The 27225-nt window shown below is 39.7% G+C and overlaps 1 protein-coding gene across 4 annotated transcripts; it reads right to left on the bottom strand.

Annotated features, from left to right (window-relative positions):
* Positions 1–665: 665 nt before the first annotated feature.
* On the bottom strand, positions 666–27225 carry rabl6b (RAB, member RAS oncogene family-like 6b). Of its 4 annotated transcripts, XM_055011419.1 has the most exons (18): positions 27081–27225; positions 18880–19264; positions 18638–18772; positions 18522–18536; positions 16461–16508; positions 16245–16274; positions 15808–15860; positions 14496–14584; positions 11965–12105; positions 10443–10548; positions 10193–10296; positions 8894–9279; positions 6499–6652; positions 5972–6175; positions 4892–5150; positions 4568–4754; positions 3544–3602; positions 666–3458 (listed from the first exon to the last, which is right to left on the bottom strand). In XM_055011419.1, the coding sequence occupies exons 2-18, from the start codon at positions 19007–19009 to the stop codon at positions 3273–3275; spliced, it is 2286 nt and encodes a 761-aa protein (XP_054867394.1). In that variant the 5' UTR covers positions 19010–19264; positions 27081–27225; the 3' UTR covers positions 666–3272. The 4 variants fall into 4 exon arrangements, with proteins under 4 accessions (XP_054867394.1, XP_054867396.1, XP_054867395.1 ...); XM_055011421.1 differs by lacking the exon at positions 16245–16274; XM_055011420.1 differs by lacking the exon at positions 18522–18536.

The following is a 27225-nucleotide window of genomic DNA, read 5'->3' as shown; positions in this document are numbered from 1 at the left end:
CAATTAGAGTCAAACAAAAGCAAAAGATAAATAAATGTACGGATACACAGCAATCTTATAACAGGCTTTAAGGATGACACAGATCCACCAATAAAAGGCTCGGACACCATTCTGAACCCAACCTAACGTCTAACAGTTTACAGTAAGAACACTTAAAATGGTTCATGGAGACAGCTGCATATCCTTCCCTTGTAGTAACCTCCGTTAAGGCAGTTGCAGAAAACATGAACAGTTTGCGTGTCGCCTAGAAGATGAAGCAGAGAAAGGTGGGTGCTTTGATCAGCGGTGAAGCCAGAAAATCACAAGTGACCGCAAGTTCATCGCCAAAGTGGCTTCAGGAGACGGCAGGAGCAAACACCAGGCTCATGGCTGTTAGTTTCACACCGAGACTGCGTCCACGCTAAGTTGGCTAATTTGTACAACGCTGTGAGAAAGTATTTAGCAGAGATGAGAACGGCTTCTGCTGGTTCTGTCGGCTTTGACAATCCCAGTTGTAAATCCATGCTGATGGGCTTCTGAGTGAACACATGGACAGCATGACAGCACCGACCACCAGCATGTTCCCCTCTGTGTGTAAACATCAGGAATTAAAGTGAACCCAGAGGAGGAAATGTCTTTTTCCTCCTCAGTCAACTGAACAAAGGTGACTGTGTTTCTTTTATTTATTAGACAGACACCAACATATCTGTAAAGCCCAACCTACGTCTGGCAGATCTGAGTGATTATCACCTTTACTGCCCCGGCCGGATTCACACCTAATACAATGTGATGTATAACTACCGCTCAAAAGTTTAGGGTCACGCAGACAATTCCATGTTTCCATGAAAACTCACACTTTTATTCATGTGCTAACATAACTGCACAAGGGTTTTCTAATCATCAATTAGCCTTTCAACACCATTAGCTAACACAATGTAGCATTAGAACACAGGAGTGATGGTTGCTGGAAATGTTCCTCTGTACCCCTATGGAGATATTCCATTAAAAATCAGCTGTTTCCAGCTAGAATAGTCATTTACCACATTAACAATGTCTACACTGGATTTATCATTCAGAAAACTGCTTTTCTTTCTAACATAAGGACATTTCTAAGTGACCCCAGACTTCTGAACGGTAGTGTACATCTGTGCTGTGATTGGATCTCAGAGTGTAAATGTGTTGGTTTGTAAACAAACAGGGAGCTGATAGGCCGAGAGGCCCAGAGCCATGGTCGGGCAGCTTTCATTTTAAAATCATACAACAGGAAGACTGAGCTATCAAGAAGAGAGAAAGTGATTACACATACAGATGACACAGTTCTGCCTGATTAGATGGTTGCTAGCTGGCTTCCCTTCAGCCATTCTGACCCACATTCCTCTGCAGTTACATCCATACGCTGCAGTGTCAGTATAAAGAAGCTTGAGCCACAAACAGATGGCTGCTCATTTCACACTGCAGACCGCGACGGGAAAAGTTTTAGCCACATATAGTAGTATGTCCCAACTGTAAGCATGAAACAGTGTGGACTTTGTAAGGACAGCTATAGGACCTACTAGTTAACACAATGTAGCATTAGAACACAGGAGTGATGGTTGCTGGAAATGTTCCTCTGTACCCCTATGGAGATATTCCATTAAAAATCAGCTGTTTCCAGCTAGAATAGTCATTTACCACATTAACAATGTCTAGACTGGATTTATCATTCATTTTATGCTATCTGCATTGAAAAAAAAAGATTTTCTTTTAAAAATAAGGGCATTTCTAAGTGCTTTTGAACGGTAGTGTATGTGACTCAGAGTGCAGCCGTCACCTACATACAAAAGAAAACTAGAGAGAAGTCTTTAGGAATTGTTTTCCATTGGGTGATTATTAATTCATGTCACTGGCCGTGTCAAACAGCTGATATCATGTAGCCTGAGCACTAGATAACTTTTTAACTCTCCAAAACATATTTTTTATGCGTACACACATCATAGCTGTTGAAAATCTTTTTAAGGTTTCATCTAAAGAAGTGAACAGGAACTATGAGGTGAGAGAAACCAGTTCTGTGCGTGGGCTGAAACTATTTGCAAATGAGAGTTTTATTACAGACAAGCTCATAATTTAACTGCTCCTACAGGCAGGTTTTTGGAGTGTAACACAGTGATTTGTTCATGACATAGAAAGTCTGGGTCAACCACTTATCGGAATGGCTGATTCTCACATCAAATATTTAGCTTTTTTCAGATCATCAGTGTCATCTTTCTGACCGGTTCCTGATGACATAAATGGATTTAAAAACGTGCTGCTGTCTCTCTGTCTGTAGTTCCAGCCACAGCACATCTAACACTGAGGGTCTCTTATTTAAGTAAATAATCAGAGGCATTTCAATGATGTTTTGTGTTGGAGTTTGTGGAGGATTTTGATATTTTGCAGTTATGTTTTTGATATCAGATATCGGTCTCCTTGAGTATTAATAAAACCAGCCCTAAAAACACACATTGGTTGATATCTAAAACTGGTTCTGCGGTGCTGAAAAGCTGGTTAAATGACTATTTTGTGATGACAGTTATCAAACCACAATCAGCATAAATACTGTTGTTATTATTGGCTGTAGTGGCGTTTTAAAAAAGTCTATGATGACTGCAAGACATGGAGCAACTTCGGTCAGTAGATAAACGGCCATCAGAAAGGAAAAAAAGAAAAACTGTCAGATTCAGCTGACGTAGTGTGGACGATGTACACTAGGAGTAGAAAAGGAAATTCATTTTTAAATCACTCTAAATTCTGTTCATAATTAGACACAACACTAAATCTCCCATCAACCATTTAAGCCAACAAGTAGGAAAGAAACAGAAAGAACACGATGGAATCTTTAAGGAGTCACTCGTCACTTTGAGCATGCTCTCAGTTATAACACCAACCATACAGACATTCAGACTAAATGGGAACCCTATTTACAGCAGCTGAGTGGGAGTGGATCTCTTGCAGAGTGAATCAAATCAAAGAAAACGTTAAGCCGACGTATCCTGTAAGGTCAAAGTAGAGCCGATCTGAGGCCACCAATCGTCAAATTTGACGTCACGACTCACTACAGCACACCCCCCTCGTTCTTACAGTTTGGAATGGAAGTGAGCAGTAGTGCAGACGAGGATAAATCAGAGGAACATACAGGTACCAGAGCTCTTGGTTGTTTTACCTGGATGCAGGTGGTAGCCTTGCGTATAGTGTATGGCTTGGAGATGCTGCTTTATGCACATACAAGTCAAGGAACCAGGAGGTTTTATCAGCGATCTCACGCCTCGCTGCTGCTCTTATAGTTCTTCGTAATCGCCGTCGTCTCTTTTGATCGATCCAGCTCCTCCTCCCAGGAAGTCCTCCAGCTCATCCACTTCGGTTTTCTTGGTCCGGGATTTCTTTTTCTTTTTCTCCTTCTCATCTCCTGCTGCAGCCTCATCCTTTTTCTTGTGTTTGTGTTTCTTCTTGCTCTTTTCATCCTCCTGTGTGGAAAACATTCAACATATTGCCGTTACTAACCTTCAGACACATAGTGGTCGCTCTGTGTGATGTGAACAGCAGCTTTACCTCTTTGCTCTTCTTCTTCTTTTTCTTCTTTTCTTTGGAGGAGTGTTTGCTTTCCTTCTCTAAAAGAGGAGCAGAAACATACAATGATCTTACGACAGGGGATCTTTTAGCCAATCGCAAACCCCTGCCTTTAAGCTCAACAACTGCAGCTAATTCAGTTAGTTAGCCCCTGTGGCTAGCTAAACCAGCAGCAAAACATTTTTATTCTACTTTAATAACCATTGCTTTAGGTTACAGAATTATTATCCAACACAGACTGGGACTGAAATCAACTGACAAAGCAGCTGTGCATATAATAAGCCAAGAGGAAACAGATTCAAATATTACAGTTCTTAGCACTGACATCATTCAATCAGCCCAAAGACTGTCAAAGCAGAAGTTTGTATCTTAACTATGCTATACTGATGGAATAAGGAGAATTTGATGACATCGATGCATCCAACCTGGAGAAACTTGAGAGTTACTTTAAGACTTCTAAAGAACAGTTCGATAAGCTGACAAACCACATATACACAAAACATCCTGCCAAGTCTGATTGAGTGATGACAAAAACCCAGTTCATGTCCTGTTTTAATGGGTTTCCTCTGGTGTCAGTGAAGCATCATATAGAATATTACCCACTGCAGAAGATATCAGAAAAACACATCGACAGATCCACAATACCGTTCAGAAGTTTGGGGTCATCCAGACAATTCCATGTTTTCCTTACTTTTATTCATGTTCTAACATAACGGCACAAGGGTTTTCTAATCATCAATTAGCCTTTCAACACCATTAGCTAACACAATGTAGCATTAGAACACAGGAGTGATGGTTGCTGGACATGTTCCTCTGTACCTCTATGGAGATACTCGATTAAATATCAGCCGTTTCCAGCTACAATAGTCATTTACCACATTAACAATGTCTACACTGGATTTCTCATTCATTTTATGCTATCTGCATTGAAAAAAAACTGCTTTTCTTTCAAAAATAAGAACATAAGTGACCCCAGACGTTTGAACGGTAGTGTATGTTGACTTGCCTTCTTGATCGTCACTGCTGTCCTTGGCTGCAGCCGGCTCCTCGTGGATTCCAAGACCAAACAGGTCAGTATCATCCTTGAGTTTAAAGGAGATCACAGTGGGCCTCAAAGGTTCTGGCACCTTGGCTAACTGCATGTCGTCATCAGAGAGGTCGGACAGGAGCTCATCCCTGACGGGAAACGAGTCCTGCGTTGAACAAAGGTGCAATATGTGAATACTCAGCCATGAAAAGGAAGCATTAAAGAATGACAGAAAAGACTTCGGACGTGGCAGAATACTGTGACAGAAATTTATATCAGGTCTCGTTAGTAGCACAACTCTACCTTTGCTATTTTTGGTGTGTCTGACGCTTCAGACTCAAAGTCGGGGTCATCCATGACAAAAGACAGCATCTGCTGGGCTACCGGGGCCTCAGGGTCGGTGTCGGAGTCTTCAGCTTTGGGTGTGTTTCCCTTCTTCTTACCTTGTCTGGCTGGCTGCTCTGATGCTGGAGTTAAGGTGAGGGAGATGGGTGTTGCGGTCTGGTCTCTGGGCTCTGGAGCTTTAGACACCACCTTTGGTTTTGTGATGTGGATCACAGGCCTGAAACGGTTTGACATGGGACATTTTATGACTTGAAATATATATTTTTCTAGACTGGATTCATGATCCACTTAATGTTATCTTCATTGAAAAAAAACTGCTTTTCTTTCAAATATAAGGACATTTCTAAGTGACCCCAAACTTTTGAACACTAGTGTATAGATCGTGTACATCTGTACTTGTCATGTTGTTCAGTTCTAAAATTCAAGTACAAATTTCTGATTCTTATCTGCTTGTTATTTTGCTGCAGCAGCAGTCAACGTTTCTTAGCTGAATATTAGCGACAACAACAGAACTCATAGTTCCACAAAGTTTACACCACAGCACTTTATGTGGCAGATCTAAATGATTCACAGTTCAGGAATCATATTTTTAGTTCACTAAGGTCATTTCTGATTTGTAATCTGCATAACATGGGCGACATCAGGCCACAAGGGAAACAGAAATAGAAGAGATACCGTTAAATGGAACTTATTATACAGCTGATAACAAAACGAGATGAGACTTCACTTTGTTTTTGAAGAGAACAGAGAAGCTTACAGGGTTCAAATGGGTGCAGGCATGAAAGTGTCATAAAAACTCAAACAAACGAGCTTTGAGAGAATTAGTAGTGGTAGTAGTAGTAGTTATGAAGTCATGACACCCACAAAAACATCATACAAACTGTACAGATAAATGATATTTATGTTAAACTGTTAAAAATGTTAAACTAGTCTGTTTTTTTTAGTTATTTGGACTGAATGACAAAATGCTGTCACTTCAACGCACTGATGAAACAGTAACGATCTAGTTGCTATGAAAAAAAACAAAAAGAGCCTTACGCTTTCAGCTCTTGCTCACTGTCCAGGTCTTGGTCCTGTGTAATTGTTGGGGCTGCTGGGACTCCCTCCTCCTCATCACTGGTCAGAGTGATATCTTTACTGGGAGGCAGAATCTTAGTCTGGGGGAGGCTGGGCTCTGTGTCATCAGGATCGAGTTCGTCCTGGAAACCGGACACCATCGGGTTTCCTCTGCCTTCGCCATCACTAGGACAGCGAAACAACAGGAACAATGTTCAGAAAGGGTCTACTGTTGTGGACTGGATGAAAACCAGAACTTTAGTAGCATCTAAGGCAAATAAATTTGACATCTAACGCACATTTTCAAATCTTCAAAATTGCGATAAACCTTTTGTATTATGTCAGATCAAAACAAGCTTACATTTTAAGTAAATCATACTTTACTCTTAAAAAGAATACAACAAATGAAGCTTTGTTTCAAATCCACATTTTGGATATTATCAAAGTTTATCTTAATAAACAACAGTGCTGTCCATAAGCATTAACAAGTTCACTCAGAAACGCCTAACCTGTCGCTGTCCACAGCTGCAGTGGGTGCAGGTTGGGACGCCTTGCTCCTCGAGGGCAGGCTGTCCTCCAGAAAACTCTTGTCCAGTCTTTCATCTGGCACAAAATCATCCACACTCTGCACCTTAGCCGGAGCCGCTGGTGCTGGAGGGTCCTCTGCAGAAAACATGGAGATTAATTTCTGAGTGATCATCAAATTATTTAATCTGAATCTGTTTTTTAACGGTCAAAAAGCTCTGATCGCAGCAGAGCCAAGTGCTCGCCTTGTTAATTGCAGAAAACTCCAATAAAACCTGTGAAATCACATGACATTCCAACACCAGCCATTCCTTTGATCCTTGGAAAAGCTCTGCATTTCTCAGCTGCTAAGTCTTCAATCCTGTGACTGCTTACTATGGACTTGTGAGCTTCACTTATGGTTAAATTACTCATTCAAAACGAGCCAGAAAAACACAAGTTTACTCTGTCCGGTCACACAGAGCAAAACATTCATTATCTTAGTGTGTAAAAAGACACTAATTTACAGGCACTTCTCTCAGCAACTGGGAAAATGCTTGCAGCCAAACATTTTGTCTAACTTTTTTTGCATGACATTACAACTTCTTAGCTGCAATCTTTCCAACTAGAGGAGTTGTGTAGTGTGGAAAAAATGAGTGCCGCTCTGTGATCATTATCTCAACAGCAAGTACGAAGCTGTAGGTTGTGACATTTATGAAAGTAAAAGTCTAGATCGCTGCAGCACAATTACAGAGGAACAAACACTGACACAAATGAACGCTTTTAATGCTATAATGTCAAGCCCTCCAGATCTGTTATCTGTAACACTGCTGGCTTCATCTATCTGGCCCATTGTATTAGAAATCAGGTTTATGGTGGCAGTGGTGGGAAAAATACTATTTTCTTGTTTAATGTTATTGGTCTTGCTAAGAGTTAATAAGATGAATGTGATAACTGAATTTAAACCACTTCTTAATAGTGCATGGCAAGACATGAAATCTGTTGTTCTGCTGACAACACAAGACCACATCTGCATGAACTCAGCGCTATTATTATTATTATAACTATTATTATTAGAGTTTCTTTTTGACCGACAAATTAGTAAGGATGAGTTTTTTATCTTGCTGTCATGTGACATGTTGATGGTGTGTCTTTTATCAGGTGACCAGTCTGGCCACGCACAAACAATGTAGTTGTTTCTTTTTCAGTGGTCTGTGATGGCTGGTTTTAAGAAGAAGAAAATTTGAAATCAGCCATCATGGACCACTGGACTGGGACAAGGGCAGGATTATAACGTCGGAGGCCAAACATTGGATCAAGGCGGCCACTGAGATCAGGAAGCAGGTGAACGACTCCACTTACACCCTCTAACACCTGGGACTCCATCCTCCAGAGACCACTGGACGGCGGGGGGCGTGGCCGGCCTGACAGATTCTGACAGACCTGTCAGGCCAGCCACCTGATGAAAGACACATCATCAGCATGTCAGATGATGCTCTGAGGAAGACTGCAGACAGCAGTCCAAACATGCCAGCAAGGTAAACCCTCATCCTACTAATTTGTTGGTAAAAAAGGAACGCTAATCTGATATCCTCCTGAGACCCGGCCCATTCACTTATGTCCTCTGTACTGGACGTTTCTGATCTCTATCTTTTGACTCATTTGAGCTACCCAACTAAATCCTGATGCGCTCCATAGAGGACATCCTGGCCGTTTGAAATGAGGGGAACTGTGTTTTCATGCCGAGACAAGATGGAGACTGTTGAGAGTTCAATTTTTGTTCATGTTCAGTTTTACTTTCAATTTAGTTTCTTAAAAGTATCATGAGAAAATGGACAGCCATTCTTGTTTTCTTGTCAGTCTATTTTGATTTCAAAGTATCGCCTTTAAATTAAATTTCCCCCTCGGTTCTCAGTAGGATATAAGAGACGACAAAATGAACATAGTCAATCTATATTACAGTCAACAGTATATCTATATTATATGTATAATAATTTGGGGATAATTGTAGCACCTTGTGAACACCATCACTTTGTTCAGTTTGTAAGCTTGTTTACTTCCTGTGGTTCAAAGTAGTGTTTCTACTGCTGTTGATAAGAGAAGTCTTAGTCGACCAACAAAAGGTTTTGATTGGTTGGTTGGTTGCAGGGAAAAAAATAAATACACAAGTACAGGAGGTAAAAGCACACAGTCAGTCTGATATTATCATTTACACAGCTGCTGCCTGTGGTTATTGGATAGTAGTTAGATATGTTAGGCTGGAAATCCAAAGTGTAGGATCATTTCAGATGGTGAAAGACTTCCAGAAGGTGAATGTTGGGCACACAGAGGGGTCAGCCCACACAAGAGCAGCGATGATGTTGCCCTCTGCTGTTCAAATAATGTGCAGAAGGGACTCACCTGGTGCAGAAGCAGGAGCCTCAGCAGCAGGAGATGAGCCAAACCAGCGGGAGATGAAGCTGCGTTTCTGGGGTCCCGACACTCCAGCAGCAGCTGAGGACTGGAGGTGTTCGGGCGACTGGGCCGACGGCTTGATCTCAGCAGTAGGTGAAGTTGCCCCGCCGACCGCTGCTGTGGGGGGTGGTGGGGACGAGGCGGACACGGATGGCGACTGTGGGAGCGCCTGTGAGGGGATAGGGGGCTGTGGGGTGCTGGGGCTAGAGCTGCCAGTGGAGGCCCCACTGGGAGGGACGATGGGGGACTGGGAGCCCGACGAGGGACTCTGACCGTTGGCTGGACCAGGAGAGCCGTAGCCCTTACTGCGGGACTCCAAGTTCTCCAGGAAACTGTAGGAACACAACAGGACTGTTAATAACCTGCAATAACATAGAATAGAATAGAATAGAATAGAATAGAATAGAATAGAATAGAATAGAATAGAATAGAATAGAATAGAATAGAATAGAATAGGTCTTTATTGTCACTGTTAAAGAAAACAATGAAAATCGGTTTGGTAATATCTGAGGCTGCCAACACGATGCAGTGCTCTTAATTCAGTAAACGTCACAATGAATACTTCAATAGTCCAGAAAATGTCTTGAAATAATCTTGTGCTGTGGATTTCAATCAGTCCGAGTAACTGATTGAAATACTAAAAATCTTCAGTTATAAACTGTGAAGGAAGTTGTATTTGTTGGTTAAACTATCTTGCAGCAAATGAGGATATTTTCCTTCTTAAAATTGCCTTTAAACCCCTGTACGTGTCTGGAACTTAATGGACCAAACCAACTGAGACACAAGAACAAGATTTTGTACTCACACATTCTTGTAAAAAAAAAAAAAAAAAAAAAAAAAAAAAGGAAATGTACCCAAACATTTCATAAATCTGTGTTAAATTCAACAGCTGTATGGTGGAAGTACAGCTACAGTGTGGTGTGTTCTCAGCTCCAGCAGTGGAAATGACTGTAAAAAGGCCAGGCACTCATGGTTCACTGTGCAATATAACTGCTGCTACATTTCACTGTGAAATTTAATTCAAAATGTGCACCAGCTAGTGCATGTTCTATCTGACAATAAAGTGGCTATTCTGTTTTATTCTGTTCCATGCTTAAAACCTTCTGCACATATAAAAGCGTCAGCAGCACACAGTATTCTATGTGGTGTGCAGCAGAAACATGTATAAGAATATCTTGTGGGTGTCCCTTTATGTGGCTCTGTACCACAGCATTCACACAGAGAAGAAATAAAAGCAACGAGTACATTTCATAGTTCTGATCCTCAGTCTCCTGCTGAACACAGAGCTCCTCCAGAGTGGCATCCATGTCTAGCTGGTTGGTCTCCAGCTGCCTCAAGAGGGTCTCTCTCTGTGGAAACACACACATACACAGCAGACATTTATATGTTATATATACATATATGTTATGTATAAGAAACAGTGTAGCTGGGTAAACTTTAGAATAGAAATAAAAATAAACATCATTAGAATGATACAAATGATGACAATAGTAACCTGTAGCTGAAGGAAGGGGATGTTGAAAAACCTGTGCAGATATTTCAAGCCAAACCCATTCTTCATAGAGGACTCAGCATAGTGGATGTAAGACGATCCCATCGGTCTGGAAAACACCAGAATTACTGCAAGTCGATATATGCCTCATCAGCGTATGCTGCATTGATCCCTTTCATGAAGTTAATATTAAGTAATGGTAAAAATGAAATGCTGCACTTCTATTAACTATTCTTGCAAACTTTGAGGCACCAGAACACACTTACCACCGTTCAAAAGTCTGGAGTCACTTAGAAATGTCCTTATGTTTGAAAGAAAGGCAGTTTTTATCAATGAAGTTAACATTAAATGAATGATAAATCCAGTGTAGACATTATTAATGTGGTAAATGACTATTCTAGCTGGAAACAGCTGATTTTTAATGGAATATCTCCATAGGGGTACAGAGGAACATTTCCAGCAACCATCACTCCTGTGTTCTAATGCTACATTGTGTTAGCTAATGGTGTTGAAAGACTCATTGATGATTAGAAAACCCTTGTGCCAGTTATGTTAGCACATATATAAAAGTGGGAGTTTTTATGGAAACATGGAATTGTCTGGATGACCCCGAACATTTCGTACAGTAGTGTACATCATCGCTGTATTAACTGTTTGCAAATCAAGCAAACACAAACACTTGGTTCTCCTTTGGCTTGTTTTTGTCTCCAGACAACTGACTACTGAGTATTTAGCTGCTAAACACTCTTCTGTGTCCACCAGCTTATCATTATTTCTGTCTGTCTGTTGGTTTTTGTTGGATAGGTGGTGTACAAGGGGTGGGTTTCAATGAAAACAGCTGTGTGTTTGTTGATTAGAGCTGAGTTTGTGGGCAGTAAAACCAATAAAATATCAACAGTGACGTTTTACACAGAGCCTACCAGGTACTTCAGAGGTGCAGGACTTTATATCGCACTGAAAAATAGATTCCACAGTGACTAAAAATGTGATAGGAGTTAAAAACACCCAGAAACTGAACGCACTTCAGAGTGTTAAGGCTCCTAAAGCAGTCATTTTTTGAGGAAGGACTTCGGGACATTTATCAATTGGAGGAAAAAATTCTCTTCAGACAAAAAATATGAATCAGAAAGAGTTTCAACATGAAGGTGACAAATCCAGTAATTTCACTGAATGAATAAATAAAAACAAGTTAATAGCTCCTCAGCAAACATCAGAAGGAATGTGATCCCTCAGTCTGTTTCTTATGCTAGTTTTGAATAATGTTCTTTTCTTCACTTCACTTTCTCACAGTCTGACTCATTTAGTTCCTATTTTTTTTGTTCCTCCACCACTTCCTCCTCATTCATGTTACTCTTTCATTTCTCACCCTCACAACACATGGTGCAATACAGTCTTGTCATCAGCTGATGCAGTCTACAGGAAAAATGAGGAGGATGTGGTAGAACGGTCACTGCAACCTTAATAATACTTTAATATGATCATTGTAAGATTTAAATTCCAGAGTGGTTACTGAGCTGATATCTACCTGTTGAGCCCAGCGATCAGGTCTCTTATATCATCAGGAAGGATGACGCGATGCTCGCCCATGTCCCTGTGGTTTCCCAGCACACACACCGGGACATGGGTGGGTACTTTGGGCAGTTCCCTCAGGATGTAGTTAAATGTCCTGCAATTGATAGAATGGAAATGTAAGAAAATTTTAGTGCAGATGTTTAAAAATATGAAACAATCTGTTATTGCAGAATGCAGTGACATCAAAATAACTGATGAAAACCTTGTGTGTGTAAACATAAAGTGTAAATGTGTGATTATGACTTGCGCTCTGACAGAAAATAAAATAAAGAACAACTGACGATGTATTTTTGTTTAAAAATTACTTGTTGGGTTGTTTCAGATTATATTCCCGTATAATAACTCTTGCACCTTAAATCATAGAACATATACATCATTTTCCTTTTGTCAACAAATTCCATTATGTTGAGACCTCTTCACACTGTTTGTCTGTCCTGTTTGAAATTCTGATGATATTATGACTCGACTGTATTATTTTGATGTCTTTGCTATGTGCCTGGTAACCTTGATTTTCAAAAGCAGTCTGTAAATTAAGATTATTACTGTTATTTTTACTTGGCGGAGTTATGTGACGATCGGGATGGCGTCACTGTAACCATGACAACAAGTGAACACTACGTCAGCTGCCTGCTGACGATCACATGGTTGTGATCCTACTACAAATCCACCGCTGAGGACTTATCAGGACTTATCTGTCAGAAACCATACAAGGACTGAGCAGTCTTGATGGAGGGCTGCGCTCTCTGAGAGCTTTTCTTGTTACTAAAGCAGGGATATGTAACTGTTCTCTCAGGTGTTACAATCAAGGGAAGTCCAGGCATTAAAGAAAAAGAGGATTTATGAGGTTGAGGGAAGTTGGAAGTTAGTAGGAGATGATTGGTCCAGTTCTGGCTGAGGCTTGTCTAAAAAAGTAAAATAAGATGAACAACTAAATATGTAAGTTTGTGGGTTGTTAGTGTAGTTAGGTTAGTTAACATAATCATTTAACACACAAAATATAGTTGAGCTTATATAAATGCAGCACTGGAAGGGTCTTTTAGAAGTATTATTGTGACGAAACCCAAAAATGGGTAAAAGTGTCTAAGACAACAAAGTCCACCACACAAGGTTCAGAATTATTTTATACTAATGTTATTGCAGGGTCTAATTTTTTGCTACCAAAAAAATCCTGATCCTAAACTTAATCTCCAAAATGAAATTTTCACGTCTTCTGAAGCCTTAAATATTGGTGTCACACCTTCAATAAAAGCTTTTAAAAGCTTTTATTGAAGGTATGAGGTAAATGAATGGGGCTACTAAAAGGATCTACAGTGACAGAAAAACAACTGAAAGTTTTTGGGGCTCAAATCTGTTCAAACAACCTCAGACGGAGCACTGCAGCATGTTGAAAAGGCTGAGAAAAAGCCGATGTGGCAGAAGATGGGACTCAGAAACAGAATTATCTGAAGGTCTTAACAAGCACATAGGTGCATCATGTGATTACGGCACTTTCTATCAAAACAGCCAGCTACACATTGATGACTAGCCTCCACTTTAAAACAATGCCAGCATAATATAATAGAGAAAGATGTCTGTCAGTGTCAGTCCCATCGCATGCTCTACACAAACAGCTGAGAGGTTGTGTCCTGCCGAGTCATCTCCAGTCTTTGATAAATACTGATACAACAGCACATTAGAAAGTGCACTGATTGCACAGAAAGGGGGACGTCCTCATTAAACGGGCTGCTTCAGAAAACACCAGTGGCAGCAAGTTCACAACATTAGAAGTCTGCTGAAAGAGCTGCAGTTTGCAGAGAGACATTTATGGGCTTCATGAATAAATATATGACTGTTTACATGTCACTTTTCACAGCAGAAAAAGAGTACAAGCTGAATTGATTCGGTAGATTCACAGGATTTAAGTCGAGTCCAGTTTTTTTTTGGCATCAATTCACCTTGTAAATAATTGAATTAAAAAATCAATATATAGGCTTGATAATGTTGGTTTGATGATGTTTATTTTCAGTAAATAAGTGCATCAGTGTGACATTGCTTGATAAACCTGACACTGAACATGTTGAGAAATTTTTTTTTTTAAAGGTCTAAAAATTCTGACCAATTAGACGTAGGTGTGGTTTTAAATATTATTATCTATTTACAGACAGTGTGAGCTTAAATATACATGAAACATCCTTTACAATACTTCACTATATGTGTACAAGCTGGTAGGCAAACTTATTAAAACAAGGAGGGATGCTCCATGACCCAGGAGAAAGTCCAGTACTATTAAAATAACGTCTCCATATTTTCACTTAGGGTGCCTAAAATAGCTTCACTAGAATGTATTTTGAGAATTTTGCCTTTGAAGCTGAGCAGAATCCACCAGTGGAAGCTTTGCGCTTCACAGCCACACAGACAGACTGAAATCTAATCTGCCCATGCATATTGTAGCACCAGAGTTCACTGATGAGCCGGTGTGAGGACAAACAGACACAGGACTCTTACCACTGCTTGGTAATATCAAACATCATGATGACTCCGTTGCAGTTCTTGTACACGTCCAGGAACTCTGCATCCAGGGCGACCTCATCCGACTATAACACACAAACATTGTCATGAAACCACAAGACAAAACGAAGAAAACACTCAGCAGAACTTAAATGTTTTATTAGTTAGATCCTATACAACAGGGGTGCCAAACATGTGGCCCGTGGGCCACAACAGGCCCTCCAGAGGGTTCAATCCGGCCCCCAGGACGACTTTGCAAAGAGTAAAAATTAAAGAGAAGACATTAACTGCAGATTATAAATTATTAAAACTAAATTTAAATTAATAAAAATTTAAAATTATTTCTAGACTATGACAAGTTGTTTTGATCATAATGTAAAATACTAGATTGCTCATTGTTTTTCTGTAATTTTGGGTCACATTTTGTCGTTTTTCTTTGTTTTTGTCGTTTTGTGTTTCCTTTTTGTCTCACTTGTGTTTTTTGTGTTATTTTTGTGTTTTGCTTTATTCGTTGTTTTCTGTATCGTTTTTGCCGTTTTGTGTTTTTTTTGGTCTCGCTTGTTAGTCTATTTTTTTTGTCATTTTGTTTCTTTTTTGTCAATTTTTGTTTCGCTTGTGGTGTTGTTTTGTTTCCTTTTTGTCATTTTTTGTCCCGTCTTTGTCATTTGTGTCATTTTTTTGTCTTGTTTTTGTCCAATTTTTCTGTCACTTTTTATTCAATTTTTTTGTCTCTTGTTTTGTTTCATGTCGTTTGTCTCATGCTTTGTCATTTTGTTTCTTGGTTTTGTCGTTTTATGTCTCATTTTTGTGATTTTGTCTTGTTGTTTTTTGTCTTTTTTGGTCTGACTCTTGTTGTTTTGATCATAAAGTAAAATACTGTATCATTCAGTTCCAGATACCTGTGCTAAAAGTTTTGTGCCTTTTTGTAGACACTCTGTGATCTGTAGGTTGTAATGTGTAAATGATAAACTGAGGAATAATGTTGTTGAAACTGAATTTATTTTTCTTAAGAAATTTCAGCTTGTCCATAATGTTTTGTTAAACAATAGTTCCTTAAATGTGAACATTTTCAGAATGTACTTTTTTGTACTAAAACAAAGGAAAAATCTGGAGTTGCGATTATTTATAGGTTATTATGCTGTGATTTTAGTGGTCCAGGCCACTTGAGATCAAATTGGGCTGAATGTGGAACCTGGACTAGAATGACTTTGACACCGCTGCCATACAACGTCTTTGGCCGGTTTCATCTCTGACCTACATACTAGAAGAGAGTTTTTTTCTGAACACATGACAGTCATGTGATAATCACCTCTTGGGGCTCATTCTCCAGTTTCAAATTGTCACCACGCCTTTTGCCTTTGCCTGAAAGAGCAAAAAATCACAAGTTTAGCTAAGCTGAAAAGAAAAGTATCATCACAGTATACAGCTTAGTTTGTTGCTTTACATTAGTTCATGATGAGTAAAGCAAGCAGAGCAGCACAACCGCTTTTCTTATGGAAAAGCATCTCGCAGACTACTTTAACAAACACTGCCCTTCAAGTACACACTGCTGGCATTAAGTCACAGCTCACACAGTGCAGATGATCAGGCTCTAGCTACACGTAGCAGAAAAAAATCAGCCAAACGCTGAGATGTAGCCACACAGCAAACCTGAGAATATTGACATTCAGATAAAGGTGGAAGGAGGCAGGGCAAATCCACAGCAAACAGGCGAGTTTAGTTTCTACACACTATAGTAGCGCTCACCTACACCTTCAGGAAGAGGATATTTTTGGCCTGAGATGAGTGCAAGAGAGGTGCAAAAAAGACAACATCAACACTGAGGACAGAAAAACAACCAAGGAACCGAACAAGCGCCTGTTTGACATCTTAAGATACTGCAGTAGGAAGACAAGAAAAACTTCTCATAATGTTGTCAGCCTCAGGAGAAAGTGTGTGAATGGCATGTGTGTCAACACTCACCTTTGTCCACCACGTCCCACACCTCTACCTTCACCACATCATCAGTAGCTACGACAAACACAGAGGGCGGATTCATTATTCATGCTTTTGAGACACAGAGGAGAGGAATTCAACTATACAGGCTGTTAAGTGACTCTAAAATGGATCTAGTAACTAAAACAATGTGGTAGTTAGGGCTGCACGATACCTTGTTTCTGCACTGACATCCCTATGTACGCATACGCAATAGTCCCATTCAGGAGGTGTAATGTGAAGTAAAGTAAATCAACTTCAACACATACTGTTAGAATTGTTCTTAATGTTCTTATTTTCCACGACTAATCTACAGGAGAAGCCTGACAGACAGAACATCATTTACTCTGATTTAACAGTTTTAACTTTAATTACGGAACACTGAGTTTGTTGAGATGCAGGTTTCTTATTATCACTACATAAAGCAACATGAATAACTAGTTTGACTGTTAATTCAGCATCAGCTGTGTGACCAGTGCAAATACAGATCGGAATGCTGTACAAACAACACAAATATTTCAGATGCTTTGCCAGTACTACAGCATATAGAAAAGGTTCCAAACAGCAAAGATAAATGACAGATGCGATAGCTTTCACCTCACCAAAGACATGATATCAATCAACATAGTTATCACAGAGCTGTGGAATATTATGCAGCTCAAACAGACTGGTATAGCTGGACACTAGAGTCGTACATCAGTCCTACTGCTACTTTATTAAATAGAAAACAGTACTCCGCTAAGGCTGCTCATTCCTTGGATGATTTCTAATGGATAAGTCCTCAGCGGTGGATTTGTGGTAGGATCAAGATCATGCGAGCGTCCGCAGGCAGCCGACGTAGTGTTCATTTGTTGTCATGGTTACAGTGACGCTGTGCCGCTATCTGGCAATGATACAGAAATCTTTAACAAATCAGTGGATCCAGACTATAAGCCACAACACTGCCAAAATCTAATCACTTGGTCCTTGCGTCATTTCTCACCTTTCCTGAAAATTTAAATATGTTAGTGTTTTTGGAGTAATGTCACAAACAGACGTACGCAGATCGTCACACAATTACCGATCAATGCAGCTTTAATTATTCCACCAAAGAAGGTGGTGGAATAATTAAAGCTGCATTTGATCGGTATTTTTTTTTTTTTTTTTGGACATTTTAATGCAGAACTTCATAACAATCTAAGTACTATATTTTCACCTGGTGTGTTTCCAGAACCAAAGCAAAGTTGTGGTCCGGAAAACCAAATCAATGAGCTAATAGATACCAAAGTGATCATTCTCTGTGGGTTGATGAGCAACTCTTTTCACATTACACATTCATCAATTACTAGTATAAAAATACTGATTAATGTCTTTTATAAAATAAACAAGTGATCCAGTAGAACCTCTGGTGTGATCTGCAGAGTCAGCTGCCTTACATAATAAGAATCCCACCAGGAACGTTTTACTAATTCAACCCAGCTTCTCTGTGCAGTTTAGAACAAAGCTGCTTCACTCTGATACAATCTAATGTTCCACAGATATATTCTAAAACCCAAAATGTACATTCTCCTCATGCTGGTGGTGTGCTGGCAGTGATGTTCTTACAAAGCCTCTATTCTTTCAATGGTTTTATAACATCAGAACATTCATCCCTTCCAGCTCTGCTTGTGGTAATGTTGCTAACAGACAGACAGTCAAACCAAAGCCGATTGAAATCGAAGTATTGTCAACCTGGGGCCTTGATGAGAGACATCCAGTCTGTATAAGAACTCATAATGTGGAGAGCATGTCGAACAGTGTTTTGGTCACAGACTGTATCTTGCAGTTATTAAGTTTTACAGCTCACTAACATGACAGATCTACAAACCTGGTATTTCATATCACAATACATATACATATATTGCAGAAAAGCAAAATATCACAATGTCAGTTTTTTTCTAATATCGTGCAGCTTTAGGGGTGGTGGTTAAAAAAAAATCTGGAGGTACTCACACAAATACAGGACACCTACTCTAGACATCAGCTAGTTGAAGCTAAATCTAACTGTTTTTCTTTGTTTTGTTTTTTTACCTTGATACGGAGCCACTGGAATAAATCATGAGGCACAAACAGCAGATGTCAAAAATTCACCAAAACAGAAACAGGAGATGAAATAAGCTGTAAAGGTCAGAGGTGACACGGCTTACTTTTGTAATTCCAATGAATGCTCGTGGCTTGGATCTCCTGAGTAGGAATGTACTCCTCCACAAACTTCTTGCCCTGAAGTCGATGCCATAAAGTACTCTTTCCAGTGTTCCTGTCTCCTCGGATCACTATTTTCACTTGAGGAGGGAAGAAATGAAAGCAGTCATACAACAGAAGCAACATTTGACATGTATAAAAGAGACGTGCTCATTGGATCAGCGAGATGATTGGCTGGATGACTTACTGTTATACTGGACCCCTTTGGCAAAGCGTCTCTGCAAACTTTGGTTCATCGACTGAAGGCCAGCGGGGATGTTCTTGTCCCTTAGCTGCCCTGGCTCAGATCCCACCAGTTTCTTCAGCGCTGAAAACATGTTGATGAGGCTTCAAGATATTCTTCCGGGGACAAGTGGTAGTAGACCGACAATCTGCCTGACGACTCCTGACAACTCAAGGAACAAGAGATAGTGTGTTCTGGTGGCGGAGGAAGTTAAGGGTCCATGCTTGGAAGCAAATATGATGCCAAATGACTTAATACGGACTCTAAATTTAGCCTCCCTTAAACCTGTCTAGATGTTCTTCTTTGCCTGTCAGAGGTGGAGGGAACTACCATGTTTTCTGAGCAGCATCTGGAAAGAAAAACAAACAAAAAAATCACAAATAAGATGTTTGTCACATACATAATCCCATGCTGTCATTTCAAAATGCCCTAGAAATGTGCAGCCACTCTTCAAAGGAAGTAAAGTCACATTAAATGAGCTCCTTTTTTCACTTAACCCTCTTATTACCTTCAAATTTACTAACATCTTTTATCCTTGGGCTCAATTTGACTCTAGAAATTTAAACCTCCAGAAAATGATTAAGATTAAAATTGTTCCCCAGGTTTATGTATTGGGTATTTTCTGTCTTTTTGTTGAGTACCTTAGTTGTCCACTCCCCACCCACCCTTTATACATCCAGGATACCAGAAATACGCAGATCCCAATAACAGGGATGAGAATGACAAATGGAAAAAAACTCGGAAAATGTCTGCCGAAGCCGAAAATGATTTTGGTAGATTATTATGCATCAGTAAGTCTGGTGATTAATAACACATATTTTGTTAGTGCATGTGCGTGTGAATGTGTGTATTTATACAAAATGATGCCAATAGATTGATCAATGATATACAATGATAAAAACTGTATTTTTGACAGATTTTCAAAGCTTACAGATATTATACACTGATAAAAACACACTCATTCAACATCTCTACACCTCAGGAACTATACAAGATATCTTTCATTTAACAATTTTTTCCTAAACATGTTTTTCTTTCTCTCTTAATATCACAGCTATCATTAAGCTGTTGTTTACAAGTATTATCAGCTCTTCACATCATGGGATATACCATAGTTTCAACAGCAAAAGGGCATCAGTTTAATGTTTATGAGAGAATTACAGAGAACTGGAACTCCAAACACTATGCAATGTAAGAAAAAACACGCATCTTTTGAAAATACAATATTTTTCATAGTTAAAATACATTAGCCTGTTAACCTATATAACCAACACCTTCCCTGCTAATGGTCTCTAATTTATATATTCATATATTTACATGAATAAACTTGATTTTAACAGGTTCAGTTAAACTGGAATCATCCTTTTAGACCTCATGTGTTTATAATCAGACTTCATCTACTGAATCAAATCTGTGTCGTCTCTCAGTAACTCCTTTTCCCTTAAATGTATTTTACTCCAAGAATCACAACCGTCAATACACTGCTTTTTACACTTGTTGTCAACTCTATCATAGTATTTTCTCTACTTAAACCTGTTTACAAGTGACCACAATAATAATTACATCATTTAAATACATCAAATACATTTTTTTTTGTGCCAATTTATTTATTTTTATTTATTTATTTTTGCCTCTGACTATTTCTTGGAATAACAGTGCTGCCTTTAAGAAAAAGGAAAAAAGGAAGAACAGTGTCATTAATGCCGCTGCCCCACTTCTTGTCCATAATCAAAAAGGTAAACACTGTTATCCTGATGGCTCTCTACTATTCATTTTTTTTTTTTTTTTAGAGCCATCTTCTAGAAAACATGCTTTGTAGTTTTTTCTTCTGTATTTCCTAATTGCATCCAGACGTTCTTTAATGCAGAGATGATGTCGGGATGCTGTGCACGACGAACACCTCTATCTTGAAGGCTCTTTGTTCGTTCTTCGTCTTCTTCTTTTTTTGTTTTTTTCTTGAGCCGTGTTCGTCTGTTTTTCTTGCTTACATCCAGACGCTGGTGGTTTGTCCGGATGCGTCTCAGTGGTGCTGTTCTGAGGGATAGACTCGTATGATAAAGTCTCCAGCTGGTTCAGTGTGTCCAGTTTCAGTTCAGTTTGCAGCTGCTTCCTCGCTTTCTTCAGCTGTCTGTGGGGTCTGCGTCTACGTCTTCTCTCCCTGTGATACAGGGCTTCATGTTTATTGAGGAGATCGCTTTGCTCCTCAGCCCAGGGCTGCATTTGCTCCAGCTCCTGGTTTGGAGAGTCTACATGTTCCATCAGGTGGACATTATCGGGTTGAACGCTGTGATCCTCAGCAGGAGAGCTCTGAACGTGGAGTTCATGTTTGAGCTCTTCTATCTCCTGCTGGAAGGACCTCTCTGTCTCTGCAGCAGCTTCTGTCATGAGCATGATTGTGTTGCTCATACGATGCTGCTCAGCCAGCAGACTTTTAATCAGTTCGGTCTGCTCAAAGACACTCTGCTGCAGTGACCACATTTCCTTCTGTGGTTGTTGCTGCTCTTGCTCTCTGAGCAGAGTCTCCTGAGCTTTTTGGAGTTGTTCGTACTTTTCTTGCAGCTTGTTGAACTTCCTCTTAAGCCGCTTTTCATCGGCAACCATCCGCCCTCTTAAATTCTGCTCGGCTTGGAGTTGCTGAATCATAGCATTCAGCTCATTTTCTAGATCCATCATTTGTTGTCTGTTGCCTGTGTGCAGATCTTTCTCCCGAAAGTACATATCCTTCCAGTCGATAATGGACTTCTTGGAATTTCCAAGCTCTGTGGTCAAATATTTAATTTGTCCCCACAGAGTTTTATTTTCCTCTTCTTCAGATCTGAGGTCGACAGACAGTTCCTGGATCTCTGCATCCTGACTGGCTGTGTTTGCAGACAGTTCCTGGATCTTAGCCTCCTGACTGGCAGCATTTTGAGACATCTGCTGCATCTGGGCCTCTAGGTTGGTGGTGTTTGTGGTGAGCTGCTGAATCGTGGTCTGCTGGACCATATTGGTTTCAAACAGCTCCTTGTTGTGCGTCTCAAGAGACACATTGTCTTCTTGAGCCCTTTGCAGTTCTGCCTTCAGTTGTTCGACCTGTTCCAGCAGAGCTTTATTCTCTGCTCTGCCGAACAGGTCCCAGTAGGAAGGATTCAGAGCGGCTAAAGTGTTTAGTGAAATCAGGCTGGTCATTTTGTCTTTCGCTGTCGTACGGTGGTTGTTGGATGCTTTGAAATAAGCGATTCCTCACCGGTTCCTTGCTAGTTGCACGTGTGATGTCTGAACGGAGATGAACAGAACTGAGCAAGTTGTCCATTTATAAACCTTTCAGACCAGCTGATGTCACAGTGATGTCACCATTCTCAAAGATTGTGATGTCACAAAGCAAAATTCTGGATTTGAGGTCTGGAGTTCTGCTGTTTACATTCGATTTACAGTTCTCTCTGCCTCAATGAGAAATTCAAAAGAAAACAACAGCTGTGTTTCAAATTCATTGTTTGATGTCAAACCCAAATGTTTTCAGTCTACAGCAAAAATAAAAGCTGCACTGTTCCAATACTTTGGAAGTGGAATGTATGGGTGCTAGCTAATTGTCAAGTGTGGTCATGTACCATGAGGATGGGTAATATGACATGTTACAGGATTATGAAATTACATTTGGCAGTAGATATTTAGAGTTAAGTGATGCATCATTTTTAGTTTATTCACACCACATGTGGTATTATAAAATAACTGATCCATTACAGATGTGGTGTAATAGTCTAGCATGTTTTATTGTTATTATATTTATACAAAATCCCTCACTATCATACAGTAGCTATGCTGTTTTAATATAGAATCAGAATCAGGTTTATTGGCCAAGTATGTGAACACAGACAAGGAATTTGAATTTGATAAATAAATCAAATGCATTTAAACAAAGGCAACCTGTTATGGAAGGAAAATGAGTGGATTATTAGCGTCCGAGCACTGAATGGTGCGAAGACCCTATTGGAATGCATGGGTTTCTTATTATTATTCTTCACTCTTTTCCCGTCTGTTGAAACTCAAATTTGGCGGCCTAAACATACCCCAAAACGCGTGAAACTTTGCGCACACATCAGGACCGGCGGAAAATTTGATATTTTATGGGAGTTGCGCATGTGTGTGGCAAAATGGCTCCATAGCGCCCCCTGCAAAATTGAAAAAGTGGTCATTAGGCCAACTGGCAGGACGTTTAATCTACAGCTACAATATGTTGTAGGCATGTGCAGCACATGAGGACACACAAAAAAGTCAATCATGCCCTAAACCCAACAGGAAGTCGGCCATCTTGAATTAGCTGTAAATTTTTTAAGATTAATAACTCAGGGGGGGTAAGTCTGAGAGACGCCAAATTTGGCCAGTATATGCAACAGCCCTACCTGATGAAAAGTTATCAAAATGCTGTCAGAGGACGTGGTCATGGCGGCTCCCAAAAATACTGATCCTTCGCCATGAAACAGGAAGTGCTGTCTAATTCTCCTGTACATGCTCCAATCTGCCTGAAACTTTACATGTATGATTGGCCCTAATGGCATCCATGTGGTTATATACATTCACAGTCATAGCACCACCTTGTGGTAACAGGAAATTGACATTTTTTACACTTTGATGTCCTATTCTTAGCAGGTTGATCAGATTCACCTCAAATGTGGTGACATAAGCCCAAACACGTTGGTGATGATTCCCAGAGAAAATGGTGACTTGTCATCAAAGGGCGTGTCTGTGGCGGCATGTTTGACACTCCTGCACTAGAAGCTTGTGTATCCTGCTGTTCTGTTGGTGAATGTATTTGCAGAAGTATCCAAGACTCTGTGAACCGTCTGGATGAAACAATAAACCATCTGCAGCACAAAGTCTTCTAACCCGTTTCCTTGCACTACGGTCTCCTAACCCAGAAAACACACATTTTTACGAGGTCAAACAAGATGAAAACATTTCTATTTTCATTCATATTGGTCATTATTACAGCATAATAGTGGCAAATGATTAGTTGATTGTCAGATATTAGCCAGCAACAAATCTACTGATTAAATAATTGGTCAAGGTTTTGGTTTATTTTTTCATAAATTCAATGCTTAAAGCTTCAGTCTTCTGTGATATTAAAGTGAATATCTGTGGAGTTTGGATCACTGGGCTGACTGGAGGCTGTTTTCGCTAATTAAAACAAGGCCTGCATTGTAATGTTTAGCATTTATATATTTGTTGTGTTGTATCATGCATTTTAAGTGTTGCATATGAGGTGCAAACAGCGAGATGGGATAGAGAACTCAATGTTTGAGACTACTTTGGGTTCAGATCCAATAATAAAGATGGACCAAATGGATGGAGCTCTGTCACTGAAACTAGTTCCATCATACAGTTGTTGGGACAGCAGAGGTGGTATGCAAATCTCCTCACATGTGTGCTTTAAATACAACATTTCAGGGAATCTTCAGACACAGTCTATAGTGTGCAATGCTCCCAGCTAAAGCTGGACAAAGCAAATACACTTTCCCTGATAGAAAAAACTCCAGGATGACATGGTTTGCTAGCCCTGTATGCAATAAATCAAAGCTGGTTTTGACTAGTAAGCTAAGGATTTAATTTTAAAAAAAAAACCAATTTATACAGATCCATTCTTCCATCTTATTCAGGTAAAATCCCCACAAAACTCCCTGAACTTGAACTGTACTTGATATAGTCTGGCAAATAGGAGCAACAGGTAAATTATGCAGCAGTCTGATCATTTAGTGTATTTTATAGCATTTCACTTTTCCACAGAGTTACAACATAATATAGAGTATGTGACAGAAGTGAACACTTGGTGTAAACAAAACTGTGTCAGCTGATTTCCACTGATAACCCCTGTGTAACGTCTGATCATCTGTTTTTCAGAGCACATTGTACAAGTAGTGACCGGTGCCTGGTGAACCTTATAGGAGGATGACATCGCAGCTCTAATTAGTGGTATTATGGATCTGTCTGTTCTTCTTGATTACTTGCTGCAGCTGTGTTTCCACTGACTCTCAGTTGGTCATTGATCTTCCTTATTTTCATTTCCTCTGCCAGTTTGTTACCGTGTGGAGCCATGATGCCGACACGGAGCTCATAGTTCCAAAATTGAGCAAGTTCTGGTTTCTGCAGGTCATTTTTTAACCATGTTAGGCCAATTGAAAATCCCAGGTGGACTCAGTGATCACAGCTTCTCTAACTTGTGTGTCAGTAATCACAGGTGTACTGACTTTTGCTGCAATGAGTTTGTATCTTGGGGTCTGTGTTTTCAAAATGGTCTTTCTAAAGCAGGGTGTCAAACATGCGGGCCGCGGGCCAAAACCGGCCCCCCAGAGAGTCCAATACGGCCCATGGGATGATGATTATAAAAGTAGAAATTTAAAATAATTTCGAGATCATGACAAGTTGTTTTGATCATAAAGTAAAATACCAGATTGTTCATTGTTCTTTTGTGTCTCATTTTTGTCATATTTTGTCTTGTTTTTGTTTTGTCTGACTTTTGTCATTTGTGTCATGTTTTTGTCGTTTTGTGTTTCCTTTTTTGTCTTGCTTGTGTTTTTTGTCAGTCTGCGTTTTGCTTCATTCGATGTGTATCGTTTTTGTCGTTTGTGGATTTTTTTGTCTCGCTTGTGTTTTTAAATCTACTTTTTTGCCGTTTTGTTTCTCGCTTTTGTCATTTTTGGTCTTGTTTCATTTGTGCAATATTTTGTGTCTCGTTTTTGTTGTTTGTTAATATTTTTGTCACTTTTAACTTTTTAGTTTAATTTTTTGGCCATTTTTTTGTTTCGTTTGTCTCATTTATTGTTGTTTTGTGTCTTATTTTTGTCATTTTGCTTGTGATTTTTGTAATTTTTTGTTTTGTTGTTTTTTTTTGTCTGACTTTTGTCATTTTGATCCTAAAGTAAAATCCTATATCATTCATTTCCAGATAGCTGTGACTAAATGTTGTGTTCCTTTGTAGACACTCTGTGATCTGGAAGTTGTAATGTGGAAATGATAAACAGGCTGAATGCTGCTGAAATTTGAACTTATTTTCTTAAGAAATTTCATGTTGTTCATGATGTTTTGTAAAAAGATAATTCATTAAATGTGAACATTTTCTGAATGAACTTCTTTACACTAAAACAAAGAAACATTAGAACTTGTGGTTATTTATCAGTTATTATGCTGTGATTTTACTGGTTCGATCCACTGCAGATCAAACTGGGCTGAATGTGGAACCTCAACTAAAATGAGTTTGACATCTCTGGTACAAAGCATTTGTTTTGGATACAATAAAAGGAAAAAGTCTACCTGGCAACTGAGACATCTCTGGAATCTTTTGACATTTAAGATATATTGCACAGCAGTGCACTCATTTCTGTTGTATACTTGGAAATCATTCTTAATCAGACAACACCACTTTTACTGGCAAATACTGTCATCTACTGTCAGATCAGAGTCTTTCTAGTAATATCTGGTGGACAGCCTTCTCTAATGATCTTTTTTTTTTTGTTTTTTAGCTCTGACTCATGTATTGGGAACAAATGAGCATCTAATGATGATGTGATCAGGTGACTCTTTACGCAGCAGGTCCACTGACAATGAATAAATTACTGGCCCATAAATATAGAAGTCAAATAATAGAGGTAGATTAGATGGAAGAAAGCCTTCCAGTTTGACTATGACCACGTCCCTGTAAAACCCTAAAGGAGCTGTCAGTGTCCCCGGTGGCATTACATTATTCACAATCAGGATCAGCTTCAGGGTCTGTTTCCAGCTGACATGATCGGTGCACATCAGTGTGCGTGTCTGTCCATCTTCAGAAGAGAATAACTCAAATTCATCAGTGTGGTATTCATCAGACACCTAATGAATGGTGTTTTTACATCAACCAGCTAGCATTAGCTTTCCATGCTGTTAGCTCGCTTAACAGAGGGTTTAATCAAACATTTCACTCAAAGACCTTCAAATTTTTAAAACCAAATGTTATAAAGGGTAAGTGAAGGTCAACACAGGCTTGAAATAGTGATGAGACAGCCTGGTTTGTTAGCTAACGTTACCCTAGCTAAAAGGTAACGTTATCCTCTGGCTCTGTTTTAGCTAGCTGTCCAGACGATGTTAGCTTAGCGTCCCCCCTCTGCCCAGAGACGGTACGGCTGCTCTGAATGGTGCCGTCTACTGTAAATACTCACAGTTATTCAGTGAGATACGACGCTGCGGTCCCGACATCTTCTCCTCAACACATCTGTCACAGCTCCATCTCCACACAAATACATCGGCGACATTCCTTCGCAAAGAAAGCAGCTGCGCCGACCTGCCGTCAAGCTCCTCGCAACA

Source organism: Amphiprion ocellaris, chromosome 6 (genome assembly GCF_022539595.1).
Source record: "Amphiprion ocellaris isolate individual 3 ecotype Okinawa chromosome 6, ASM2253959v1, whole genome shotgun sequence".
Classification (NCBI taxonomy): Eukaryota; Metazoa; Chordata; class Actinopteri; family Pomacentridae; genus Amphiprion; species Amphiprion ocellaris.
The sequence above is the reverse complement of the archived record's forward strand: the minus strand, read 5'-3'. Positions and strand labels throughout refer to the sequence as shown.